Below are 24,920 nucleotides of genomic sequence, written 5' to 3' on the forward strand. Positions count from 1 at the left end.
ATGTTCTAGGATCAGGTATATGATAAACCAACACGTTCACATTTATTTATTTTTTCTTCACTTTTGCTGTGTTGCATTTAATGTAAAAAAAAAACCACAATGATTTTCGTCACGTGAATTATCTGTTGCTTATTCAAAATTGAGCTCACACATGTGATCACTGACATGTCTTGTGATAATGATTTATTTTACTACTACATTAATAATAGAGCATATAACGTGTTTTATGGCGATTTAACAAAGGCAGTTTCTTTCAGAGGCGCCGAGGTCATGTGCTTTCAGCAGCCATATATAAATGTTGACATTTGTAGTTTGAAGGAATTTGCATATAGGCAGGCCTATGTAATCAAATATTTATATGTGTTGCATAACTCGTTTATTTTATTATTATTATTTTTAATGCCTTTGATTAAAACAAAAATACAGGAAACCTTTTGGTCGTCCATACATTACACTGTATAATAATATAATGATTATCCTTAAGCTCCCCTCTCATTTTGGGCACTGTATATGTTCGCTATAACCAGGCTCACCTGATGGATGATAGACAGACTCAGCGTCAGCACACACCTGATTAAAACAAAACATGACTTCTGTTTAATCATACATTTTATGATTTTAATAGGTTTTATTTAAGCAAAAGGCATGTTAATTTCCATGTTGCAAGGTTTGTTGAAAAATATCGCTTTTTTTGGACTAGAAACTTCTTAGTTCTGTTTCAGTGAAAGATATTTGGCCTGTATATGAGCTCCTGCAGTTAGTGCATCACACCATTTGAACAAAAAGATAATTCCTAAGTGGCTTTTGTGAACGGAGGCGTCTAAACATCCACAGAACACAACTGCCACACTGAAACAATCCACCCAATAGTAACTTGAAGGAACAGGCACTTTTCCATCCCATTATTTTTTGCAAAGAGGGGTTAAGAATCAGTCACATTGAGCTAAAGATATAAGTGGTTAAGATATTCACAGACGAATTGTGATTTATAAGTGCCTCAAAATAATATATACTGAAAATACACAACTTTCAGTTGTGTTCATCTCGCTGACTGCAAAAAAAAAACAAAAAAACAAAAAAGCAAATCTATCACAATTCTCAAAATGAAACAGTATTTGGTTCCTTCCAATGAATTAATGAATCAGTCTGAACCGAACACAGTGGCTAAATATAGAAATGCATACTAGCACACTGCTCTTACTGTAGATACTCACTGTAGGCATAACAGCTGCAGAAGAACAGCAGCCTACTCCAGAAGATAACTGTTACGGTTTTATTTGGAAAGCAACGTTAAAATGCTAATTCATTAGTTTAATGAAAGTTGAATCACTTTAGTTCCTCATTGGATATTTATAATAATTCTTGTAATGAGCGTCAACTGGAGGCAAGTTGAATGAGAACCCATGTACAGTTTAGAAAAATCCAAAAGTGAGTAGAAACACAATGAACAAGACTTGGCAAAAACATGAACAAGCTCACCAAATTACACAGACAAAGCAAGACAAGAGACAATGGCATTGGCAACATGAGGGCTATATATTATCAAACAAAATGAGTCACATGACACAATCCAAGCAATGAGAAACAAGACACATGTCTGAAACAACCAATCACAACATGACACATTGACTGAGGGACATAACAATGGCAAGAACTAAGACAAGAAACTTAAACCCAAAAACCAACATTACGCTGAAAGAAACACAGCTTATTATCTGTAACCTTTTTCTTTTTAAGGTTGCAGGATCAGAAAAACTATGATGGCTAATGGCTGATTTCAAAAGAGATACCTGAGATGAGGAAATGTCAGTCAAATGTCTTCAAGTGTGACTGTCAGGCTACTAAAGCGAGTTTGTGTTGAAACCACAAACATATTAATAGTCATGGATGGTTATCACAGCATGTTCGCTACTCAAGCTTAACCTCATAACACGGGACTCTTACACCATGACCAACGATCTTCCAGCAGAAGATAACATCAGTTTAACCTTTTTTCCTGAGAACTGTCCCAACTGCACTGCGATACCTGCATTTGACATCACTAAGACGCTGGCTCTGGGCCTGGTCCTGGTGCTCTTTATAATATTCGGTGTGATGGGCAACATCCTGGTCATCCTCTCTGTGGTGTGCCATCGCCATCTCCGTTCCGTGCCACATTATTTTATCGCCAATCTGGCCATTGCAGACCTGCTTCTGAGCTCCATGGTGCTCCCGTTTTCCGCTGCATCTGAAGCCTTGGGGCGTTGGGTGTTCGGCCGTCATTTATGTAACGCCTGGACTGCGCTTGACGTGCTGTGCTGCACGGCATCCATCCTCAGTCTCTGCGTGATCTCTGTGGATCGCTACATGGCCGTCAGTTACCCGCTGCAGTACCCTTCCTTGGCTACAGGTCAAAGGGCACTGGTGGCAGTGGTGGCTGTATGGGCTCTTTCGGCTGCCATCTCCGTCGGCCCGCTGTTCGGTTGGAGGGAGCCCATGCCGGAGGACGAGTCGGTCTGCAGAGTGAATGAAGATCTGGGATATGCCATCTTCTCTGCTGCATGCTCCTTCTACGTGCCGTTGGCAGTGATTTTGGCAATGTACTGCAGAGTGTATGTGGTAGCCCAGCAAAAGACTCGTTCCATGAGGAAGGGCTGGCAAACGAATGAGTTAGATGAGCAGGGAGTGACCCTGCGGATCCACTGTCGCAACGCCCAGCATGCCGCTGGGACAGAGGAAGCAGTGCGCCCGAAGAACTCGTGCTTCGCCTTCATGCGTCTGCTCAAGTTCTCCCAGGAGAAGAAGGCGGCCAAGACTCTGGGGATTGTGGTGGGATGTTTTGTGCTCTGCTGGCTGCCTTTTTTCCTAGTGCTGCCCATAAGTGAGTATAAACGAAACGTTTTTGTGAACACACAGCAAAGCCCATCTGAAAAACAAAACAAACGAACAATAAAAAAATTACAATTTGTATTCAGTTAATAGCTTTATTTTATATATTTACTTACTTTATTTATAAATTTACAATAGAATTTTCATACCACAGTTGCACCACAACATTTTCCAACCTCAACAAACATTGTTTTTATCTAATATTATTCAGTGACATTTTGTTTTGTTTCCCTTTTTTTGTATCTTATGTTTTGTGTTGTGTTTTATTTTTTATTTATTTATTTATTTACTTTTTATTATTATTTAAAGGGTTAGTTCGGCCAAATATTAAAATGATGTCATTAATGACTCACCCTCATGTTGTTCCAAACCCGTAAGACCTCCGTTCATCTTGGGAACACAGTTTAAGATATTTTAGATTTAGTCCGAGAGCTCTCAGTCCCTCCATTGAAACTGTGTGTACGGTTTACTGTCCATGTCCAGAAAGGTAAGAAAAACTTCCTCAAAGTAGCCCATGTGACATCAGAGGGTCAGTTAGAATTTTTTGAAGCATCGAAAATACATTTTTGTCCAAAAATAGCAAAAACTACGACTTTATTCAGCATTGTCTTCTCTTCCGTGTCTGTTGTGAGAGAGAGTTCAAAACAAAGCAGTTTAATATCCGGTTCCCAAACGAATCATTCAATGTAACCAGATCTTCTTGAACCAGTTCACCACATCGAACTGAATCGATTTAAACGGTTCGTGTCTCCAATACGCATTAATCCATAAATGATTTAAGCTGTTAACTTTTTTAATGTGGCTGACACTACCTCTGAGTTAAAACAAACCAATATCCCGGAGTAATGCATGCACTCAAACAGTACACTGACTGAACTGCTGTGAAGAGAGAACTGAAGATGAACACCGAGCCGAGCCAGATAATGAACAAAAGATTTACTCGTTCTCGAGTCACGTTCTCGTGCCCTTGATTCAAGCCTTCGGTTTACCCGCGCTCATAACACTAGCACAGAATCAGTTCAGAATCAATCACTAAAAGAATCAGTTCAGTTCAGACGCTCTGTGTGTCGGTTTGCTGCACGCTGAATCACACATATGTGCAGCATCATCAGCTCCTCGGTTCACGAATCGGACGCGAATGTTTTGTTCGTTATCTGGCTCAGCTCGGTGATCATCTTCAGTTCTCTCTTCACAGCAGTTCAGTCAGTGTACTGTTTGAGTGCATGCATTACTCCGGGATATTGGTTTGTTTTAACTCAGAGGGAGTGTCAGCTACATTAAAAAAGTGAACAGCTTAAGTCATTTGTGGATTAATGCGTATTGGAGATGCGAACCGTTTAAAACGATTCAGTTCAATTTGGTGAGCTGGTTCAAGAAGATCCGGTCACATCGAATGATTCGTTCGGGAACCGGATATGACAAACTGCTTTGTTTTGAACTCTCTCTCACAACAGACAAGGAAGAGAAGACAATGCTGAATAAAGTTGTAGTTTTTGCTATTTTTGGACCAAAATGTATTTTCGATGCCTCAAAAAATTCTAACTGACCCTCTGATGTCACATGGACTACTTTGATGATGTTTTTCTTACCTTTCTGGACATGGACAGTATACCGTACACACAGCTTCAATGGAGGGACTGAGAGCTCTCGGACTAAATCTAAAATATCTTAAACTGTGTTCCGAAGTTGAACGGAGGTCTTACGGGTTTGGAACGACATGAGGGTGAGTCATTAATGACACAATTTCAAGTATTTATATGTTTTTGTGTGTGTGTAAATATTAATTTCGTTTTTCTTTAAAATAATGATAAAATATTATGTCAAACTTGAGATTTAAGAACTCCTGCAGAGGGGAGATGATCATACATATAAACAGTCACAAATGAGATTTGAATAGCACATATTTCAGTCTGTTCTTCATGCAAATCTATTTTACGGTTTTAGCAGAAATATAGTGCATGAGTGTCATTTTGGCTGTTTCCTCCTTATTCATTTTCATTTCTCAGAAAACAGCCAGAATAAAGTAAGTTGGATTTGCAACGACATGAGTAAACAATAACCAAATTTTTGTTGAACCTTTAACTCCAATATCTCAAAGAACACACTGCTCACTGAATATTCTGTGAATTAAATGACGTATGTGTGCATATTTGATAGACACAAGCAAAACACATTACATTTATTTTCTGAAGTTTATTCTCACCCATGTTTCCAAACGACTCGATGTTCTCCCACAATATGCCTCTGCGTAAATACCATTGACATAATTCTTCCCGGACCTTTTAGATTACATTTAAATGAGCTTGTTTACAACAAAAGAATGAATTATGAACCTAGGACAGAGGCTTTTAACAGCAGCCCTAGTTCAGAAAAAACATATTTTGTATGGATGGATTCCACATGTGTTTACAGGCGAGTCATTTTAACTTTGATGGAAATGCAGCTTATTTATTGTGCGTTTAGTAATTGGACAGCTAAGATGCAAGGAGTCAGTCATTTGTGCATCCAATTCAAAGCTTTTAAAATACAGGAAGGAAATGCACACATCAAAGCAAAGCCTTTGAAAATATGAAACATCCAAAACCATTTAACCCTCTGTCTTGGGGTGAGCTTATGAATGATGGAGGTCTCTTGCTCCATAGAGTAATTATGTCATTGCATTCTTTCCGTGTGTCTCCAAAGGCTCCATCTTTCCATCCCATAGACCCCCGGACACTGTCTTCAAAATTACTTTCTGGCTTGGCTACTTAAATAGCTGCCTCAACCCCATCATCTACCCGTGCTTCAGTCAGGAGTTCAAGAAGGCCTTCCTGAACGTTCTCCGTGGCCAATGCCTCAGAAGAACACACAGGATCTGGAGCCCTCCGGCATCTGCTCGAGACCCTATGCATGGCCCCAAATCTCCACAGGGTTTCCCATCTACATCTACTGACTCCGGGAGGCCTGCTAATGCATCGCCGACCACGAATAAGAACTCATTTACTCCACATAGCAACAGTGCTCTGAATGCACCTGAAACATCTCTGATAATGAAAGTTCATAAGGTTTCAACATGCACGATGGACGGTGAGGCTGTATGAACTGTTTTTGAAAGAATAAAAGATAACCTTTCAAAGTTGTTTGCAAAGACAAGGTTCTGAGCCTTGAACACGAATGACCAGAGATCTGGCTAATTCTTATTTATAAGAGCGCCACCTTGTGGCAACATCTTTAACATGCATCTGCACTTTCGTGAAGTTTAACTGAGGATTCATCCTTTGGACTGTAAAAAATAAAAAAAAGCTTGGTAATGAAATGATTGTGGAGATTTTTTTTTTATTTTTTTTTTACTTGTGCAAACACAAAGACACTTTAAGAAAAGTCCAATATACTGTGGTAATATAGAGGTTGAAGTATGACGATTTTGTTTGACATGTTTTCCCATATTTTGAATTATGCACTGCATTGTATTGTATTCTGTTTTAGAGTTGAAGGAAAAGTCTGTAAACTGAAAAAAAAAAAAAAAAAAAAAAAAAAAATTTAAAAAATTAATGGCCCGGCATAAATTTTTCTACATTTTGTTTTTCTTAGAGTGTACAATATAGGGTCCAAATGCTGTGAAAATACTTGTATTTTGTGTTATTTTTCATATAATCTTAAAATAAAGTAAATCTAAACCTCAAAAGTTTTAATTTGAGTTATATATATATATGTGTGTGTGTGTGTATGTACTGTAGGTATATGTATGTAAAATTCAAATATCACAAATCTCATGATGATGATCAGATTGGATGATATAATGATAATAGACTATTAAACGATAGTATTCTATATGTAAAATGCATATGTCTACTTAATTCTGGTTTCCTGATGCAAAATTATAATATTATATTATATTAAGTGAAATTTAAAAACAGAGAGAGAAATCTTTTTTCCCCTTTTATTAATTTTCCTTTTCATCACCATCCAAGGGATTGGACACTTTTAAGAGCAAGCAAACATCCTCAAACAGCACAGCCAACAGAATAAACACCAGCACACAACACGTTCACTTCTGGAGTGGGATAAGAGAGGATCTGGGATTATAAATAATCGGCAGTCTCAGATTTAATGACCTTTCAGTTACCATCTACATTTTACATAGATTACATACCACACATAGAAGAACATTCAAGCGAACATAGCAAAGTGTGTGTGTGTGAGAGAGTGTGTGTGTAGTATTAGTGCCAACAGCTGCTCTAGGATTAGAGGAAATGCTTAAGGCATGTTTTATTTGAACTCTTACATATGATGTCTCTATAAGGAAAAGACAAGGAAATCTCTGTTCTCAACGGATGCCGTATATTCACACCAGCAAAATTGGGATGAAATACAAATACCAATAAAACTAAACGTTAAATAAACAAGAATAGCTAATACTTGATTTCTCTGAATGTATCTTGAGTTAAATGTATACCTGATCCTTCTGATTCTGATTTCCTGCTCAATAAGTTGGGTACTGTATATGGTTTGTGTTACACTGTATGAAAACGCAGTTGAAATGATTCAGGGATTCAGTTTTGTTTTAACAGCACCAGCCCCAGAAGGGTTGCTAAGGGCATGCTTCCGATGTGTAATGTGTTGCCATGACAAATAAAAGATTCAGATCCTGTTGACTAGGGACGGTCGTCATAGGAACAGTGGAAAAGCAATGAGGTCAGCAAGGAACAAAAAAGAAACAGGAAGAAAGAAAACAATCGTAACAGTCATGAGGTGATAGACTCTACTTCTTCTCGAAGGAACGCAAACATTTTTGTAAGAAAACTTAAACTAATTAAAATAGGCCTGTAGTCCTTCCTCCCATTTAATTTGACTAGACATCAACATGACAAAATAGTAGCGAGTGAATTAAATTTTGACTGATGAGACTGAAAACGTTCTCTGGGGAAAACTAAAACTAAAAACCAACGAGAGAGAGAGAGAGAGAGAGAGAGAAAGCTTTCTCCTCCATATTTACTAAATTTTAACTTCACTAACTTTTTGCGAGCGACCTCAATCCCAACAGTTTCAGGACACCATAAGTATACAAGCACTGTACGTTAAAACCCTGAATCAGGGCTTGTGTGTGTGTGTGTGTGTGTGTGTGTTGTTTCTGTGTTGAGTCGCAGAAGAAAAGACAAGCAATTGAGAATGATGTTACAGGCCAAGATTTTGCCGATATTCAAGAGGAAAGAGAAAACAGCTGGAGGACAGGTTTACTAAATGAAAAACAGACTACAGAAAGTCCCATCGTTTCTAATCCATAGTTAGATTTAAGCAAGGTAGGCCTACACTGAAACGTGTTAAACCCTTTTTATTACTGTTTTAACTATGCCTTCTTTGCCTGAAGTGAACGCTTTAGCACCTTCCACAAAATGTGGATTACTGTTAACAACTTTAAGAGTTTTGTGGAGATATTTTCTAACTTTGAAGCGAATCTATAGTGTACTCATAAATGTTGGCAGATTTGAAACGTATTTCTCCTTACTGCAAATGAACCAAAAATACTGATGACTCATCTTGTACTACACAGATTTTTATCCAATCAAATGCTCTCTACAGTGACAGTGTCCCGCCCTTAATACCACAAGCAACCTACAAGCATTAGCAAATACCAAATCAGTAGATGACATAGCCTACCTATAGCCTGGTTCTTTTAAAAGAGATGATCCCAGTGTGTGATGATCCCCAAACTTCTTGTTTCAAAATTAAATGAGTCAAACACAGGAGAAGAAAGCAGACACTGTGCTAGCTGTATTAGCTAACCTAGAGCTGCTCGATGCATCGCCCTTTGTGGGTTTCCAGACCAACTTGGAAGTAAAACAAACAATTTCTCATTCATTCGTTGAAAAAATACAATAAGACCACAAAAACATGGAGCTGCCACAGGCGCAGTTGTTGATAATCACCTTTAACCTTTGACTTTTTATTTTTATGATGTTATTACAGGATGCAGCATTTATAACGGCGTTAAAAATGGCGCTGTGATAACTTAAACTTAAAAAAGCCTTTTAAAAGCACTATGACGAGAAAAATCTGGCACCTTTATATCGGTTAACCGGCTATTTTACATTTATCAACCTTTGAGTTGTTTAAAAAAAAAAAAACATAAACAAGCTCTTGTAGAAATACTCAAAGTGATCAGTATAACTCAGGCACAGCTTGGAGTTAAAGATACAAAAAAGACACATTAGCGTAAGGTCTGCGAGATCACATTTGTTGACATAGAAAGTAGCGACATAGTCACTCAATATTATAAAATATTACGACTCGCATGGCACTTTTGTTTTGCGCTGCGATCAAACTTCCATCTGGGGTTACTCTTAGCCCAAAGTATACTTTGTACGCGTGGAGACTTGATTTTTATAATCGCGAACATTAGCTCACACATACACATTAACACTAATTTGGCCACAAGGGGACAACATGTCTAGTTTTACATGTCTGGAGTTTGTGCACTCTATCCAATGAAAAATACTTTGAAAGGTAACATGTTCGGTTGTAAACATATGCCAAGTGTTTGCGTCATCACTTAAGTATATTTTGGGCTTCAGTGCATTTGGAAATTGCTACTATTTTGACGTAGCTTTGTTCTTTAGTAACACAGCATTTTCTCTAGTTAACTACGGAAACTAAAAATAAATTGTGACTTTTTTCTGCCAATTCTGATTTTAAAAAGTCAGAATTACAAGATAAACTCTGACTAAACTTTGGACTTTCTTGCAATTCTGAGTTTACATTTCGCAATTGAGTTTATATATCACAATTCTGTTTATTTTTTTTCTGTATGAAAAAAAAAAAAAGTTATTGCAACTTTATTCTTTATTCCACCGAATTTTCAAAAAAAAGAATTATAAGATACAAACCCAGAATTGCGAGAAAAAAGTTTGAATTAAGAGATAAAAAGTCGAAGTTATCTTTTTATTTTAATTTTTATCCTATGATGTTGATGAGTTCGAGGCCAGAACAAGGAAGGTTTCCAGCTAGAAACACTTGCCGTCCTCTCTTTTTTTTTTGCAACATTGCTAAGCTGCTTGTTTTTACATGCGGTTTCTTCTTCAGTAACATTATCATTGTTAATTGGTTGTGAAACAACACGTGCTTTTTAATCAGTGACCACTAGTAAAGCTTTCTTTTATTGACTGGCACAGAAAGTATCGCATTGAATGCCACAGAAAGGGCATGGGCGCTACTGATGTAATAAAAAAATAAAATAAAAATAAAAATGTAATAAAAAATTGCCAAAAAATAAAGACATTCCTAATGTAGTAGACTTAAAAGTCTTAATAGATTTGTAGCACAAACAGTGACACAAGAAACCCGGTATTCTAACCATTGCCTTGTCAATGAGTAACAATGATAAACAGCTTCTCTAATACATACACTTGATCCCTCTGATTTAAAAAAGCAAATAAAGTTAAATACAAAAATAATAACACGACTCGTGGTGGGTCGAAAGTACAGTATAAAAAAATCATACAATCAGAAGTGCTCAGATGTGATGTTACATTTTTTCCTTTTCTCTTCACATGAGGCAAATACTTTTTTTTTTTTATCTAGATGTCTCCTTTAGGAAGTGGTGCATGGTTGGGAAAAGAAAAACAAGGGAATGGGGCGAGAGCTCGGGGGTTGGGAGACTAGGGAGTGGAGAATCATAGGCCCTGTGGAGGGTTCTTGATGTGACACGGTGGTCTCAGTAAACACCTCCGGTATAGACATCCCTCCCCCCCAACCCCCTATTCTCCTGTCTGCTGATGGAGGGCGTCTAGCCCAGGCTGGTGATGTTGGCCCTGCCACCAGGGGGCGCAACGATGCGCTGGGTGTTGCGGCGGGGGATGCTGTCGTCAATCTGAGAGCCTGAAATAAGACAAGTCAAAAGGCGTATAAATATTTAAACATGATGACAACGTTCCTGTGAAAGTGTTCAAAACGGATCACAATAGATTAATGTGAATGATCTCTCACTAATATTACATTTCTGGTTAGTACTAAGCCAGTGATTTTTTTTTTTACTTATTTAATTATATTTAATTTATATATAATGACAAAAACATTTTAAGCAAAAAAATAAAATAACATTTCTAATATCAGCTTATATGGTGATGATATTTTTTGTAAACTGCTGACCCGAGAGGCTGAAGCCGGACTGGTGCAGGTTGCGGACCGGTTGAGCGGGCTGCTTGGCAGGAGAGGTTTTGGCAGAGGAAGCAGGAGTCACAGCTTTGGGCGTCACGGAGACTTCACAGACCGGCCCGTCGTAGAGACCCCGCGGGACGCCCCTCAGTTCAGCAAGCTACGAAACATCAGTGCATGATACTGTTACTAAAACACAGCTAATCTGATAACCTCAAACATTTAGAAAACTACAAACAGATAAAGTGTTAATGCAGAAATAGAAAACACTTAATAGGCATTAATTGACAATTATATTAAAAGGCATGAAAAAATAGTATTGTACAGTAATTATAATTATTCATAATTATTATTAGTAATTAATTATAATCAGTAATTATATAAACTATAATAGTAACAAAAATAAAAGTAATATTCTTTTTAAAAAAATCTCTGAAATAACACATGATTATAAAAATCCAAAACAACCACAATAAACTAAAATAAGCAGAATATATGTATTTATGTGTGTGTGTGTGTGTATATATATATATATATATATATATATATATATATATATATATATATATATATATATATATATATATATATATATATATATTATTTTTTTTTACCAGTATTCCATAGGACAAAAACATAATAATAATACTAATAGTAGTACTCTAAACAAATATATTGTTACATTCAAAAATATCTGATAATAATAGTAGTAAAAATCTATATCACAATATGGTCACTAATCGATTGTGTATCCATAAATTTCATATTAGAAAACCTGATCAAATAAGTCAAGTCAAGTCTGTTTTATTGTCAATTCTTCCACATGTACAGCACATACATACAGAGAATTTAAACTGCATTACTCTAATAAGACCCTTGGTGCATTCAGAAAAAACTAGCAGTAGAGCAAACAAATACAGATAGATACACATTAAATATAAAATACAACTATACAAATGAGTGCATGTAAAAATATTAAGAATAAAATAAAAAGCCACATGGCAGATAGAGGGTAAACCAGTGAAGTAAACAAACAGTGCAGATAAAAAGATTGTAGTACAAAAGAGCTTGTTCAGACTGATTTAAAGTGACAAAGAGAGCAGTTCTTGATTTAAACTGACTGAGGAGCTACATGTAGTTGAAAGGAAGTTGAATGCATAACTCACCCTGCTGCGAGCCTTTATCCTCTTGTAGACGTAGTCAGGGAAGGGTTTGCGGGTCACGTAGCGGCCGGACCCCTCAGTGGTGTGGAGGTTCCCCTCCTCCAGGACGATCTTTCCCTGGCTGATGACCACCAGAGGCGACCCACGCACCTCGGTGCCCTCGAAGATGTTGTACTCCACCGCCTGGAAAACAAGAATCAACAACATGACACTAACAACACAGAACAGGAACCTAATGTCAGGTGTAACATTATATAATCTTTCGATGATAACGAAGCAAGAAATCACTGCTCAAACGATCCAGATCCCTTCCACATAATGAAGCATTATATCAAGGTGGAAATAGAGGTGATGTGCTGTTGGAAATCATTATTGATCCTTCTAGACAGCTATTTAAGTAATATGTTGAGGACAAGTTGTCAGAACGCAGACCAGTTGAGAAATACAGTACAAACAAGGAATGTTGGAAATGAGAGGGAGTGAATGAGGGAGGAAGTGTGTGAAAGTTTACAGGGTGTGTGTGTGCCGGCAAAAGTGTGACCACCCTTCTTAATGCTACTGGCGCTTTGCTAAAAGCAATACAGTATGTCTCAGAAGACCTAAAAACAGCATGAGGTTATTCAGTGAGTCTGATAATCAACACACACACACACACACACACAGACACATGCTCACACACCTAGAGATTAACCACAGGACTGAATGTAAAAAACTGTTTTCTTAACTTCTTTACTTGAGAACCGGAAGTGTGTTGTAAATATTAAGACATACAAGTTTCTTAAGGTCACAAAGGCTGCATTTATTTGATAAAAATACAGTAAAAAAAGAAAAAGCAATTAAAAAGATTACATTTTTAGTTAAATTTCATGGATTTTCTTCAGTGTCGCATGTTCCTTCAGAAATCATTCTGATTTGCTTCTCAAGAATCATTTATTATTATTTTTATCAGTGCTGAAAACAGTTTTTTCTATTTAATATATTTGTGAACACTGTGATCCATTCTTTTGTGGCAATGTCAAAATCCTAAACATAATTATTACAGTATTTAGTGAGGTTTGCGCATAAGAGGAAAAAAATATTTGCATATGGGATAAAAGACATATTTTTTTTAAATGAGCGTAATTATTTATTAATGTTACATTACTTACTGTAAATGTATTATTAATATAAAATCTAAATACAAATAAATTAATACATTAAATAACTATAAATGAAATACATGAATAAATGATTAATTCCATTATTAATTATAAATGTAAATAACACCTACAATTTCTATACAAATATTTTAATATTTATATTTTATTAACACATTATTTCCAATATTTATCCTATACAGTTTTGCTTCTGAAATAAATCTTTATTTTAGGATGTTTAGATCTAACAAAAATCCACCAAACAAAAGAATACAGTTGTGGAGTTGTGGAGCCCAAGAACACAAATAGAAGACATTAAAAAAGATCCTCATGACGTTGTGCGCACTGTTATGCCTCCAAACCAAGAGGGAGGCGTTAATTACCCAGACGAGCTGAGAATGACATCACTCACATGGGTAACATTCCCATGCCCAACTTTCAGTCAGAACAACCGATGCTCATTGGTCAGGACTGCAAACTACTTCCACAAGAACACAACTTTACTCTATAATTAACTAATGTGATGGCATGAATATATAAACACAATCCATAACCCGCACCAGTTAATCATGCATCTTAGGACTAAGAACACGCCACATGTTCTGAAAGTAAACAGGGACCATTGTAAACACACGTGACATTGCTGAGAGCAGATCTCACCAGATTGTGGCTCTTGGCTGAGATGATCTTCGTGAGATCAGGGTCCCACAGAACCAGATCGGCGTCTGAACCCACGGCGATGCGGCCCTTGCGCGGGTACAAGTTGAAGATCTTAGCGGCGTTGGTGCTGGTGACGGCCACAAACTGGTTTTCGTCCATCTTTCCAGTTACCTACGAACGAGGGGGACCACAGGGAGAGATGACAGGTGTCTCGGTTGTGTTTGTGTTCACTGTGCTCGTCTGCTCTATTTAGGCTCACATGACCACTGACTGATTTTGTTTATTTGACTGAAGGAAGTGTAGATGCTGCACTGTGGTGGCTTGTGATTAAATGTCTCCCCTTATTATTTGCAGAGTAGTATTTCGGCCTCACCACACATTTGTCCCAGATGATGGACATCCTTTCCTCAGTGCCATTGGTTCCCTCAGGGATGAGGGTGAAGTCGTCTTTGCCCACAGCTCTCTGGGCGGTGTTAAAGGTGCAGTGAGCACTTCCTGTTACCTGCAGATCCCCACTGAAGCGTGCAGTGAATGAGGAGACACATTTCAAATGAGTAAAGACACTTATATTTATTCACTTAGCAAACCTTTATCAAAATTGTGTTTCATGCAAATATTTTTTGGCCCTAAAAGTGCTTCAGATTTTGTTATTTTTATTATTATTGTAAATAATGTGTATTTATTAAAATGATCTAATATTATATTTTGGATATTCCATTGGATATATGAATATTGTTATTATTATTATTAGTAGTAATATAATAAATATTTGCACTATTAAGATTATAACAATAATACAATGAGATAAAAAAATATATAATAGATTTTTATTATTATTATTATTGTTTTTTTGTCTTTCAATTACTATTAATACAAATAAAAAATAATCATTAATTAATATTGATAATAAAAATACACACAAAGAATACAGTAATTTGATCATTGCTTTATTATGAATATTATTTTATAGTTAATTTATTTTGTAATAAAATTATAACTAATAATTACTAATAATTAAATATCAAATGTAATAATAATAATAATAATAACAATGATGATGATAGTAATAATAATAATATAATAGTGATATTGCTAATGAAAAACAAAAACAAAACAATTTAATAAAATAAAAAAATCATTAATTATGATGATCATTAATTGTATTCAATTTTATAATTATTAATAATAATAATAATAGTTATAATTAAAATGCAAATAAATATACATACTAAAATACAATATTGTTTCTAATTATTACTTCACATGGAATTTTATTTTTTAATTTATTTATTTTGTAATAAAATACTATAATAGTTATTAATATAATAAAATGTATAATATTAAGAATATATTATATATTATACACATAATATCATATCTAATAATAATAATAATCAGAATAATAATAAAATAATTATTATAAATATATTGCTAATAATAATAATAATAATAATAATAATAATAATAATAATAAATAAATAAATAAAAATAATAATAATAATAATGCATTTCTTTACTTAACACATTTTTAAAAGTAAATCCCACAGCAGACTCCTAAACTTAAAATCAACCCTTCAGTTCACTTTAAAGTCTTCTAAGTTAATATGGAACTTAAACACATTTGCACTCTCAAACCACAACAATGAATCAGTTTCATTTTTCATGGTACACTTATTACAGGGCTTTATTATTAAATCAGTAATGCATACTACTAATGAACAGCCTTGGAGTGCTCGTACCATGACAGCAGTGAGTTGAGATAGTCCGGTGTGGTGGGATCCGGACTCAAGGGTGGGGACGTGACGTAGGCGGCAGCCTTGGCCCAGTTCTTGCTCCAATAGTGTGAGCCGTCCGTGCCAAGACTGGCTGTGATTGGCTCTCCATACACAACAGTGCCTAAATGGTTCAAAGATACCAAATTAGGAACAGGCATATATCATTTCACTGTAATTAACTTGGCCTTATTCTGGAGCCTGACCACCATGATGTCATTTCTTGCTGTCTAGCCAAGAACTATTTTTTGCAGGGCTGCATTGCATCCATTCTCATAAAACCCACCTTGCTTGTTCAGATTTAGTAATAATACCTCATTTTAATGGCACGGATGGAGTGGAATTAGATCAAACCACCTCAGAATGTTCTTCCATGTTGCTAAATCAACCTTGAATGTTTCTACTATAGGTTTGGATCCATTGAAGACTTCCTAGAGTCACCATATTGAAAATGGTGTTTAGATCTCACCTTTCTTCCTGGCCTGGGCGATGACATCAGCGGCACTCTTGCTCATCACCTTGGTGATGTAAAGAGGACAGTTGGTCTGATTGGCCACTGTTACAGAGCGGTTCACTGCCTCCGCCTCCAACTAAATTGGAAATAAAACCAATTCAGTACAAATGTTTTCTTCAACAGAACGTCAGAAACATGGGGAAATAGATGTCATTTCCCAGAATTCCCTGCCATTCACCTCTTCTGGTCGACTGAGGACATGTCCCTCTGGACCAGTGATACCCAACTCCAAAATCCTGCGCTGCTCCTGTTGAAAGAAAAACAGGAAACGAATGAGATGGAAATATAAGAGTAGCATAAGTTGGTTGAATCCGTAAATCATGATGGCATAGTGCCAAAATATACTGTCTATATTAAAAATGTCTTCATTACAAAGAGTTTGCTTTTCTTGATCATGATAAATACACATAACCACGAGCCAAAAGTCATCTGCAATTAATTATATCAAGCTCATGTAGGAATATTTGCTTTGGCTTTGCTTACCATATAGTCCGAGCATTCATAGTGGAGCATGTGTTTTAATTTAACATCTCCAAACAGTTTATTGTTGATAGTTACTCTGAGTAATGGAGCTCAGTGTTGGACTGCGTAGCCTCTCTGAAGAGCTCACCTCGACTATGATGTCTCCGTTCTCAGCGTGGACCTGAGCGATGGCCCCGAGGTCCCGGATGACACTGAACACTTCGTAGATCTGCACACAAACACACATTCGAAGCCGCACAAAGGCTGACAATGAGAAAGGAATGGCAAATGATGAAGCATGCTTAAAACAGATGCAACGCTCACAGGCAGACTATTCAAGGATCATTTGTTTATACATCGAAAAGGAACTTTGTTTAGAGTTTTCTTCTTTTTCTTTCTCACAATCGTCATTAGCAAATAAAACATAAACACCCAACCCATCAAAACTTGGTCCTGCGCAACCTAAAAGTGTTACCATGGCACTGGTCACAAATGAAATTATTTTTTGTCATTTTAGAAAACATTTTGACTCCCAAAATCCATGTTTGACCAATCAGAATCAAGGAATTATGTGGGAGAATGAATGCAATGAATGCATGTTTGTTTGTAAATACATAGTTAGGCCAAGTTGCATTACCAGTTCCATGCTTTGATTTGTTTTGATGAATGAACGGTCAGGAATCCTTTTTTAGAAGAAATGTCATGTCACATTAAACTGCAAACTCATAAATAAATAATGCATAGTGAATCTACTTAAAAATATCATGATACATGCCTAAAACCAGTGAGAAAAAAAACACACCAAGATATACCAATTTAAATATTTATAACATATCTTTATTTTTATGTAAATATATATATATATATATATATATATATATATATATATATATATATATATATATATATATATATATATATATATATATATATATAAATATATATATATATATATATATATATATATATTTACATAAAATTTTACATATCATATTCATTTACATATATATATATATATACACATCAAATATATTTTAGGACCATTCAAATCTCTTGCGTTATTTTCATAATTTTAATTTCTCTCTTTTATTTTATGATTAAATATGACCAGGGTGTGTTTTTGACAGGTTTCATGAGACTGACTGTAAGATACAAGTAGGTGCTCTAGGTACATCGCATGGAGGAAGCCATACCTGGGAATCAGTGAGCTGGAAAACATCTTTGTAAGCCAGGTAGACGAGGAAAGAGTTAACTCCTGCACACAAAGACGGGGGATGAAATTACAGAGGGAAATGAAGGAGTCCGTGAGACATTAGTGAAACCTGAATTCCTGAGCGATGCAGTATTCGCTAACTCTGCTGGGTTTGTGCAGCAGATACAGATGTTGACGGTGGTTTACCGTGATCTTTGACGAGCGCCTCCATCTCCTCTTGAACACCCTTGTGCCATTCAGTGATGTCCACATGAAGAGAATAATCACAGCACGCTTTGCTGTCCGCCCATTCCCGCCACTGATTGAAGGCCGAGATCAGACTTGTCCCGGGTTCAGGAACCACATGATCAACTGTCCACACACACACACAAACACACACACATATGGGTTAGGCAGATATTAAACAGCTCCTACATATTAATAAGTACTTCATATCAATTAATAACACTGCTCTGAAAAGAGGACAATGAAGATACTTAAACAGTCTCTTGTGTTATTTTAAGCACACTGTCTCCATCCTGTCTGACTGCCTTAGCAAAACATTACAGCTTTCATAACGGTTAGGAAAAAGGTAGCATAATTCTTGAAAAGCAGCTCTAACCATAGCTTAAATGGGTATTTCAACCAAAAATGTATTCGCGATATATCATGATAATGAACATGCACGCTATTGTTATCATGAGCACTTCAAAGTACCGTGAATAATTATTTATAACAAATCATTCAGATTTTTCTGAATCCATTTTAAGAATACTTTCCCCATCAACTAGTCACAATGCACAACACCGCTGGACACTCGCATGTAAACAAGCACGGATGAGAGGCACATGAGACAAGAAGGTCCTCACTGCAGAACACAAGATCCAGGGGGCGTGGCTGGATCCAGATCCAACTCCTCCCACTTTACTAACAGTTGTGTTTTTAACAGAGATGAATGACTTCTGTAGCAAATGTATAGATATTGCTCATTGTTAATGTTAGTGCATTAACTAAAGTTAACTAAAGAAATCTTAATGTAAAGTGTTACCTATTGGTCTTTATAATTCTTTTGCACTTCAATCAATTTATTTACTCTTTATTTTTTGTGTGTTTATTGATTTATTGCGTTTAAATGTTCATTCTCTTTTTGTTATAAGAAAAAAAGTTATTAAACCTGTTATACTTGATTAGCTAAATCTCAATATCATGATAATACCGTATATACCGTGATAAAAGGATTAGCTATTAGCGCACCGTGAACTTTTGATACCGTCATACGCCTACCCAACAATGAAAACTGGTAACCAAACAGTTGATGGTAGCCACTGACATTAATATTATGGAATAAAATATTGTCTAAATCAACGACAGCCAGCAACTGTTTGGTTACCAACATTCTTCACATTATCTTTTGTGTTCAACAGAAGAAAGAAGTCGTGGAAGTTTTGAACGACATGAGGGTGAGTAAATAATGACAGTTTTTTCATTTTTGGGTGAACCGTCCCTTTAATTGTGCTATTTGTATTAAAACCACAAGCAAATGGGAGAAACTGTAAGTTTTGCTCGATTCATCATTACTAGATGGTTGCTATGGTACTGTCGTGGTTGCTAGGGTATTGCTAGGTGGTTTCTATGGCATTGCTTACAGGCCCAAGTCTCCATGATTATCAGGTCTCTACATATTAGTGGTTACTAAGTGCTCTGAATGGTGTTTATCGTATCGCTATGCATTTGCTCAAGTGTTGTGGGTATTTGCCAGGCTGTTGCTAGGTGGTTGCTATGGCATTTTGTGTGGTTGCTAGGTGCTCTGGTCCTAGAATTTAACAGATGCTTGGTGTTTTGAGTAAGGTTTAAGAATTGCCAAGCATTTGTTTGGGTGTTGCTAGGTGGTTGCTATGTCATTGTGGATGGTTGTCAGGGTGTTGCTAAGTGATTCGTGTGGTGGTGTGAGTAATTGCCAAGGGGCAAGGAACTCGACCGGAAGTTGAAGTCGGGTGGGGGCTGCCATCTTTTAGCAGAACTTCACTTGCGTTAGCATTCCCATTGACTCCCATTCATTTTGGCGTCACTTTGACAGCGAATAACTTTACATCTGAGGCGTTTAAAGACTCTGTTTGTTCATTATTTATTTCTAAAGATACACGACAATGTATAAAGGGCTCCATTACCTTCTATGTTACATTATGGCCCCGTATAAACAGTTTTTGTAAAAAATAGGCTAACGATTGCGTCATAACCACTCGGCTCTCTGTCGCATTACCGTACAGACAGGAGGAGAAGCTCGCAGGCAATTAACTTAATATGGCGTACTGTCGTTACATTTTAAAATACTATACAAAATAATTAATCAGAATGTTTACTCCTACTCACTCACGACAAAGAACTCTCCGCTCAAGCTCGCCATCTCTGCAAGATTAACGATGGCAGTTTTCACGCACAGCTACTAGAAGATTTACATTTGCCAGACAGGTTGCTGACGTCGTCAAGCTTCGTTTGAGTCTGCGCGTCAGAAACGGAAGTGCTAAAAAACGCTAAAACTGGGCTTCATTTGTCTCAATTGAGTTCCAATGGGGTCGCTGTGTCCATTTCTTTTACTGTCTATGGTAATTGCTATGGCATTGCTGGTGCCTGCCAGGTTGCTGCTAGGCCATTACTCGTTGATTGCTATGTTTTATCTTTATGATAAACACCAAAGCATTTGCAAGGGTGTTGTGGCTGATATGCAAACAGAATGAAATCTAATCTTGGATTCAAACTCTAAATCACACTAAGGACAGTCGGACACATACTGATCATGGTGGTTCCTCCAGCCAGCGCAGCACGGGTGCCTTGATAGAAATCATCCGCAGCAGTCATGCCCCTGTCAGGCATCTGGAAGCGTGTGTGCACATCAATGCCACCCGGCATCAGCATACGCCCATGAGCATCGATGGTTTTCACCCCGCCGGGCACTATCAGGTTCTCTCCAATCTGCCTGTAAGTAAGAGTGAGTTATAAAAAAGCAATATGAGTTGTACAATCTGAGCAATCTTAATTTAATTTCAAGGGCCATCATTTCATTATCTCTTTATGTGTCATATGATATAAGGGCATATTATGCACACATTAACCTTATAACCTCAGACTACTAAAGGAGCAATGCACCTTATATATTTTACACTCACTTGATCTGGCCATCTTCCATATAGATGTCGGCATAGAACGACTGATCATCATTCACAATCTTCGCCCCTTTAATCAAGAGACGGTCACTCTGTAACCACAGATAAAGCTGGCTTTAGTATTCTATAGCAGTGCAAGTGCAAATAGTCTGTTCACCTTGGGACAGCAATAAAGAACACTACTGCAAGGTGAAGATGGTGTTTGAAGCTGTGATTAAATATAGACTCAGTGTAAATATAGACTCAAGTAAAATACTAATTCATCCAGGAGCGAGTTAATCAGAGCTTATGAAGCAGCAGTATATCGTCACCCACATTCTTTATAAGCACCATCAGCCAAGTCCATGGTCTTTACAATTATAAACACATGTTCACCATGGTACATTTATTTTTCACTGCTCTAAAACGCGCTCAGTTGAACCCAGAAGACAATGATTCACCCTTGCAGCCTAAGCTGACTGCTATGTCAAATCTAATGTGTATTGCATTAGTGAAGGGAATCTCAGTTACTCAAATCTTTTAAAGCTGTTCTTCAAAAATTATTAATTCTGATTCATTTACTGATTCATTCAGTAAGCATTTCTATAGGTGACCTTTTGCTGCAACAATATAATCTTTTTTTTTTCTTTTTTCCCCCTGTGTTATGAGTGAGTAACTGAATCATGCATTCAGCTAATTTGATAAAAACACAAGAACTAAAATTCAAGAAGTCTATCAAGGTTGGGGGTTCGATTCCCCGGGAACACATGATAGGTAAAAATTGATAGCCTGAATGCACTGTAAGTCGCTTTGGATAAAAGTGTCTGGTGAATGCATAAATTTAAGTCTTATTATTGTATGCAATCTTACAAATCAACTAAGGTTTACTAAATATTTGTACATGGTCATTTTGGACAAATTTATACGCATTCAAAATTCGTCTGTCACCTTTATCTTCTTGTTGTGACCAAGACTGCATCACATGCAGACACTCATTTTCAGTGTATTAACAGTTTCGTTGTTTCCCAAACGGAATGTTCCAGTTCATTCATGAGTCTTGTTCTGATTAAAAACACTAACTCATTCAGTTTGTTCAGTAGATGCAACCAATGAAACGCTCCTTCACAGCCCACGCCTGAATCCTATTGGTTTATATTATAGTCAGTCTTTGAAGACGGGAAAGCAATCACATTCCAGTGAATTAAAAATGTGAGACGGCACAAGGAAGTGACCAAGAATGAACTGTTACTTCTTCACTGATGTACTTACTATCTAAATACAGACAGTAGTTGTATTGTTAATATCTGTTTTTTTTTATGCATATTTATTTATACATTTACTTTTTATCTTTTCTTACAGCATCATGCCCCCCTACAGTATGAAGGGTAAAGCTGGCTAGACACCCCGGTATAGACGCCACCACCGAGGAATCTCTTTACATTCAGGGCGCCAGAAGCACAGCCATATTTCGGAAAGGGGAGCGTGGAACAATTCCTGTCACAAGGCCCTCTGCACCGCACGGGGACAAAGGCGGCTCTGTCTTGCGTGTTTGTTGGGAACCCAGCAACATGAGGTGCCTGGCTGGCTTCCCAAGGCCTGCCCCGATTCACTTAGCGATGAAAGAAAATACTCCAGTGACCTGACATCTCCCACTACACATCCCACAACATTATTAGCCAGAAATCAATCACCAGATATAGTTTTACTGAAACCAAATGGTGCTTTATTAGCTTTTATATACCTTTAGTGAGATTAATTCATAGACAAACCAATAACAGCTTCTACAGAAGAGGAATGCCTTCTACTTTTTATGTCCAACTTTTTGCCGAGGGGCTTCTGGGACTGTGCAAGTGGCTTTGGCAGTCATCCACACTCAACAGCTGCTTCATAACATGCATTACATAACCCAGGCAATCGCTGCCATCCACTTCCTCAGTCTCCGTGCACCAATCAGAGCCATCGACATAGGGCTAAAGTATTATGACATCATCAAAAAGGTTGTAAGGTTGATTATAGGAAGTCTGAAAAAAACTGTGGACTCTGTGAGCCGAACTAGTGCTTGTTTTGGACCTTTTCCAGAGACAGTGCTGAACACATAGTACATGAGAACACTGACAGGAAGTCTTCAGGTCAGCGTGTTTATTTTACTGGTTTCCATAAATGATAATGGACGTTTAAACAGACATGGCGAAATAACACTTTAATGTCCATGAACATCAAAAGTATTTTGTGAACCATAAAGGACATCACATTTGAGACCTGGAGCAATGTTTTGATGCTATGTGCTCATTTACAACATTAATAATCCAAATTGACAGACTTACAGTCTTTGGGTTTAACCATTTGCAATTCCATCCTTCTATAATTTAGAATCAGATGTAGTTGAGCCAGATTCTAGCTGTCAGGTTGATCCGAATATGATCCTCTTAAAGGAAAACTGAATATGTGGCTTGTCTGTTTGCGTGCTTGGTGCCTTTTTCCCCTTTGAGGCGCAAGCATAGTCGTTTGTCAAGTCGTTATGAATGGAAATCCTGTATGTTATTTGGCGGGGAAGAAAACACGGTCTTGGCAGACTGCTTGGTACGAGTCAGAGAGGATATTGTGCTTTGTGATGGGGGAGAACACGAGGTACAACAGCAGGTCAGCACTGCATTCTGGGACAGATCACTGGGTTGCACTGGAGCTGCTGCGGTTGCCATGATAACCAGACAACTGGGCTGAGGAGGGGATTTATTGGAATCACAGCATTTTACGCTGTAACATTCAAAAACTACTAAAATCATGCAAAAGTAAGATGATGTAGTTTTATTTTTAATAAATATTTAATCCATATACATTTTTTATTCAGAATTTATTTATACATATAGGTTTTTATACATTACTTATATACCTGTTATATATACCTGTACCATGTTTATCTATCCATACATTTTTTTACTTAAAATGTTTTATTAAATAAAGATTACATTTAATTTAAATGTATACATATTTATTTATTTGTTTATTTTATTAATATTTATTTACTTTACAAATGTAATTTACCACAAAAGATGATACATATTTAAAAACTTCTATAGTAATTAAATAATTAATGCATATATATATATATATATATATATATATATATATATATATATATATATATATATATATATATATATATATATATATATATATATATATATAATCCATTGAGTAAATAAATTAATACTATAAAATAATTAATTGCATATTAATTTATTTACTAAATACAAATAATAGTTTATCTTAAATATTTATTCATTAATTTATTAAAAAGGATATTTTACTTGAATAAACTAATTTACTTTAAGTAGAAATATGGCAAATATTTTAAATTATACTTTCTTCTTCCTATAGTAATTAAATAAATAATAATAATTACTTAAGTAATTTGTTTCAAAAATAAAACTTTTATTCAATAAAATTAATTATTTTACTAAATATTTTTGCAAACATTTACTTTACTTAATTATTAATTACTACAAAAAATGATAAATATTAAAAAAATAAAATTTTAATATTTCTTTAGTAATTAAGTGAAAGTAAATAAAACTTTCATCTTTATTTAGTAAATAAAAAAATAATATCAAAACAAATATTGAATATAAATATTAAACTAAATATTAATGTAAAATCAGTTAACTTGCTGTCAATTTATTTATTTTTATCTTTTACAGTAGCTCTGATGCTGTAAAATCTAGAAACTGCAAACAAGAATGTAACAGAACTTACATAACATACTGTAACAATGCCAGTAACTGATCAACTTAAAAACAGGCGAAATTAACTATGCAGTCAAAGAATTTATTAACATAAAAATTCTTCTCTGATATCTGACCTCATAAGTACAACTGAAAGTGAC

The 24,920-nt window shown here is 36.1% G+C and overlaps 2 protein-coding genes across 3 annotated transcripts in view; one reads left to right on the forward strand and one right to left on the reverse strand.

Annotated features, from left to right (window-relative positions):
• Nucleotides 1-1,740: 1,740 nt before the first annotated feature.
• Nucleotides 1,741-6,164, forward strand: LOC128021674 (alpha-1A adrenergic receptor-like). The gene is made up of 2 exons (XM_052608988.1): nucleotides 1,741-2,860; nucleotides 5,551-6,164. The coding sequence occupies exons 1-2, from the start codon at nucleotides 1,888-1,890 to the stop codon at nucleotides 5,946-5,948; spliced, it is 1,371 nt and encodes a 456-aa protein (XP_052464948.1). The 5' UTR covers nucleotides 1,741-1,887; the 3' UTR covers nucleotides 5,949-6,164.
• Nucleotides 6,165-6,773: 609 nt separating this feature from the next.
• LOC128021327 (dihydropyrimidinase-related protein 2-like) overlaps nucleotides 6,774-24,920 on the reverse strand; it is a 45,435-nt gene continuing 27,288 nt past the window's right edge. For both annotated transcript variants that reach the window (XM_052608437.1, XM_052608438.1), the window contains exons 2-14: nucleotides 21,062-21,150; nucleotides 20,687-20,871; nucleotides 18,105-18,269; nucleotides 17,899-17,960; nucleotides 16,854-16,934; nucleotides 16,422-16,490; nucleotides 16,199-16,319; nucleotides 15,697-15,853; nucleotides 14,331-14,472; nucleotides 13,958-14,128; nucleotides 12,165-12,344; nucleotides 10,993-11,158; nucleotides 6,774-10,722 (exon numbers count right to left, since the gene is read on the reverse strand). In XM_052608437.1, the coding sequence (XP_052464397.1) occupies nucleotides 10,631-10,722; nucleotides 10,993-11,158; nucleotides 12,165-12,344; nucleotides 13,958-14,128; nucleotides 14,331-14,472; nucleotides 15,697-15,853; nucleotides 16,199-16,319; nucleotides 16,422-16,490; nucleotides 16,854-16,934; nucleotides 17,899-17,960; nucleotides 18,105-18,269; nucleotides 20,687-20,871; nucleotides 21,062-21,150 (1,680 nt within the window). In that variant the 3' untranslated portion in view covers nucleotides 6,774-10,630. The remainder of the gene's footprint in view (nucleotides 10,723-10,992; nucleotides 11,159-12,164; nucleotides 12,345-13,957; nucleotides 14,129-14,330; nucleotides 14,473-15,696; nucleotides 15,854-16,198; nucleotides 16,320-16,421; nucleotides 16,491-16,853; nucleotides 16,935-17,898; nucleotides 17,961-18,104; nucleotides 18,270-20,686; nucleotides 20,872-21,061; nucleotides 21,151-24,920) is intronic.

Source organism: Carassius gibelio, chromosome A10, assembly GCF_023724105.1.
Source record: "Carassius gibelio isolate Cgi1373 ecotype wild population from Czech Republic chromosome A10, carGib1.2-hapl.c, whole genome shotgun sequence".
In the NCBI taxonomy this organism is placed as follows: domain Eukaryota; kingdom Metazoa; phylum Chordata; class Actinopteri; order Cypriniformes; family Cyprinidae; genus Carassius; species Carassius gibelio.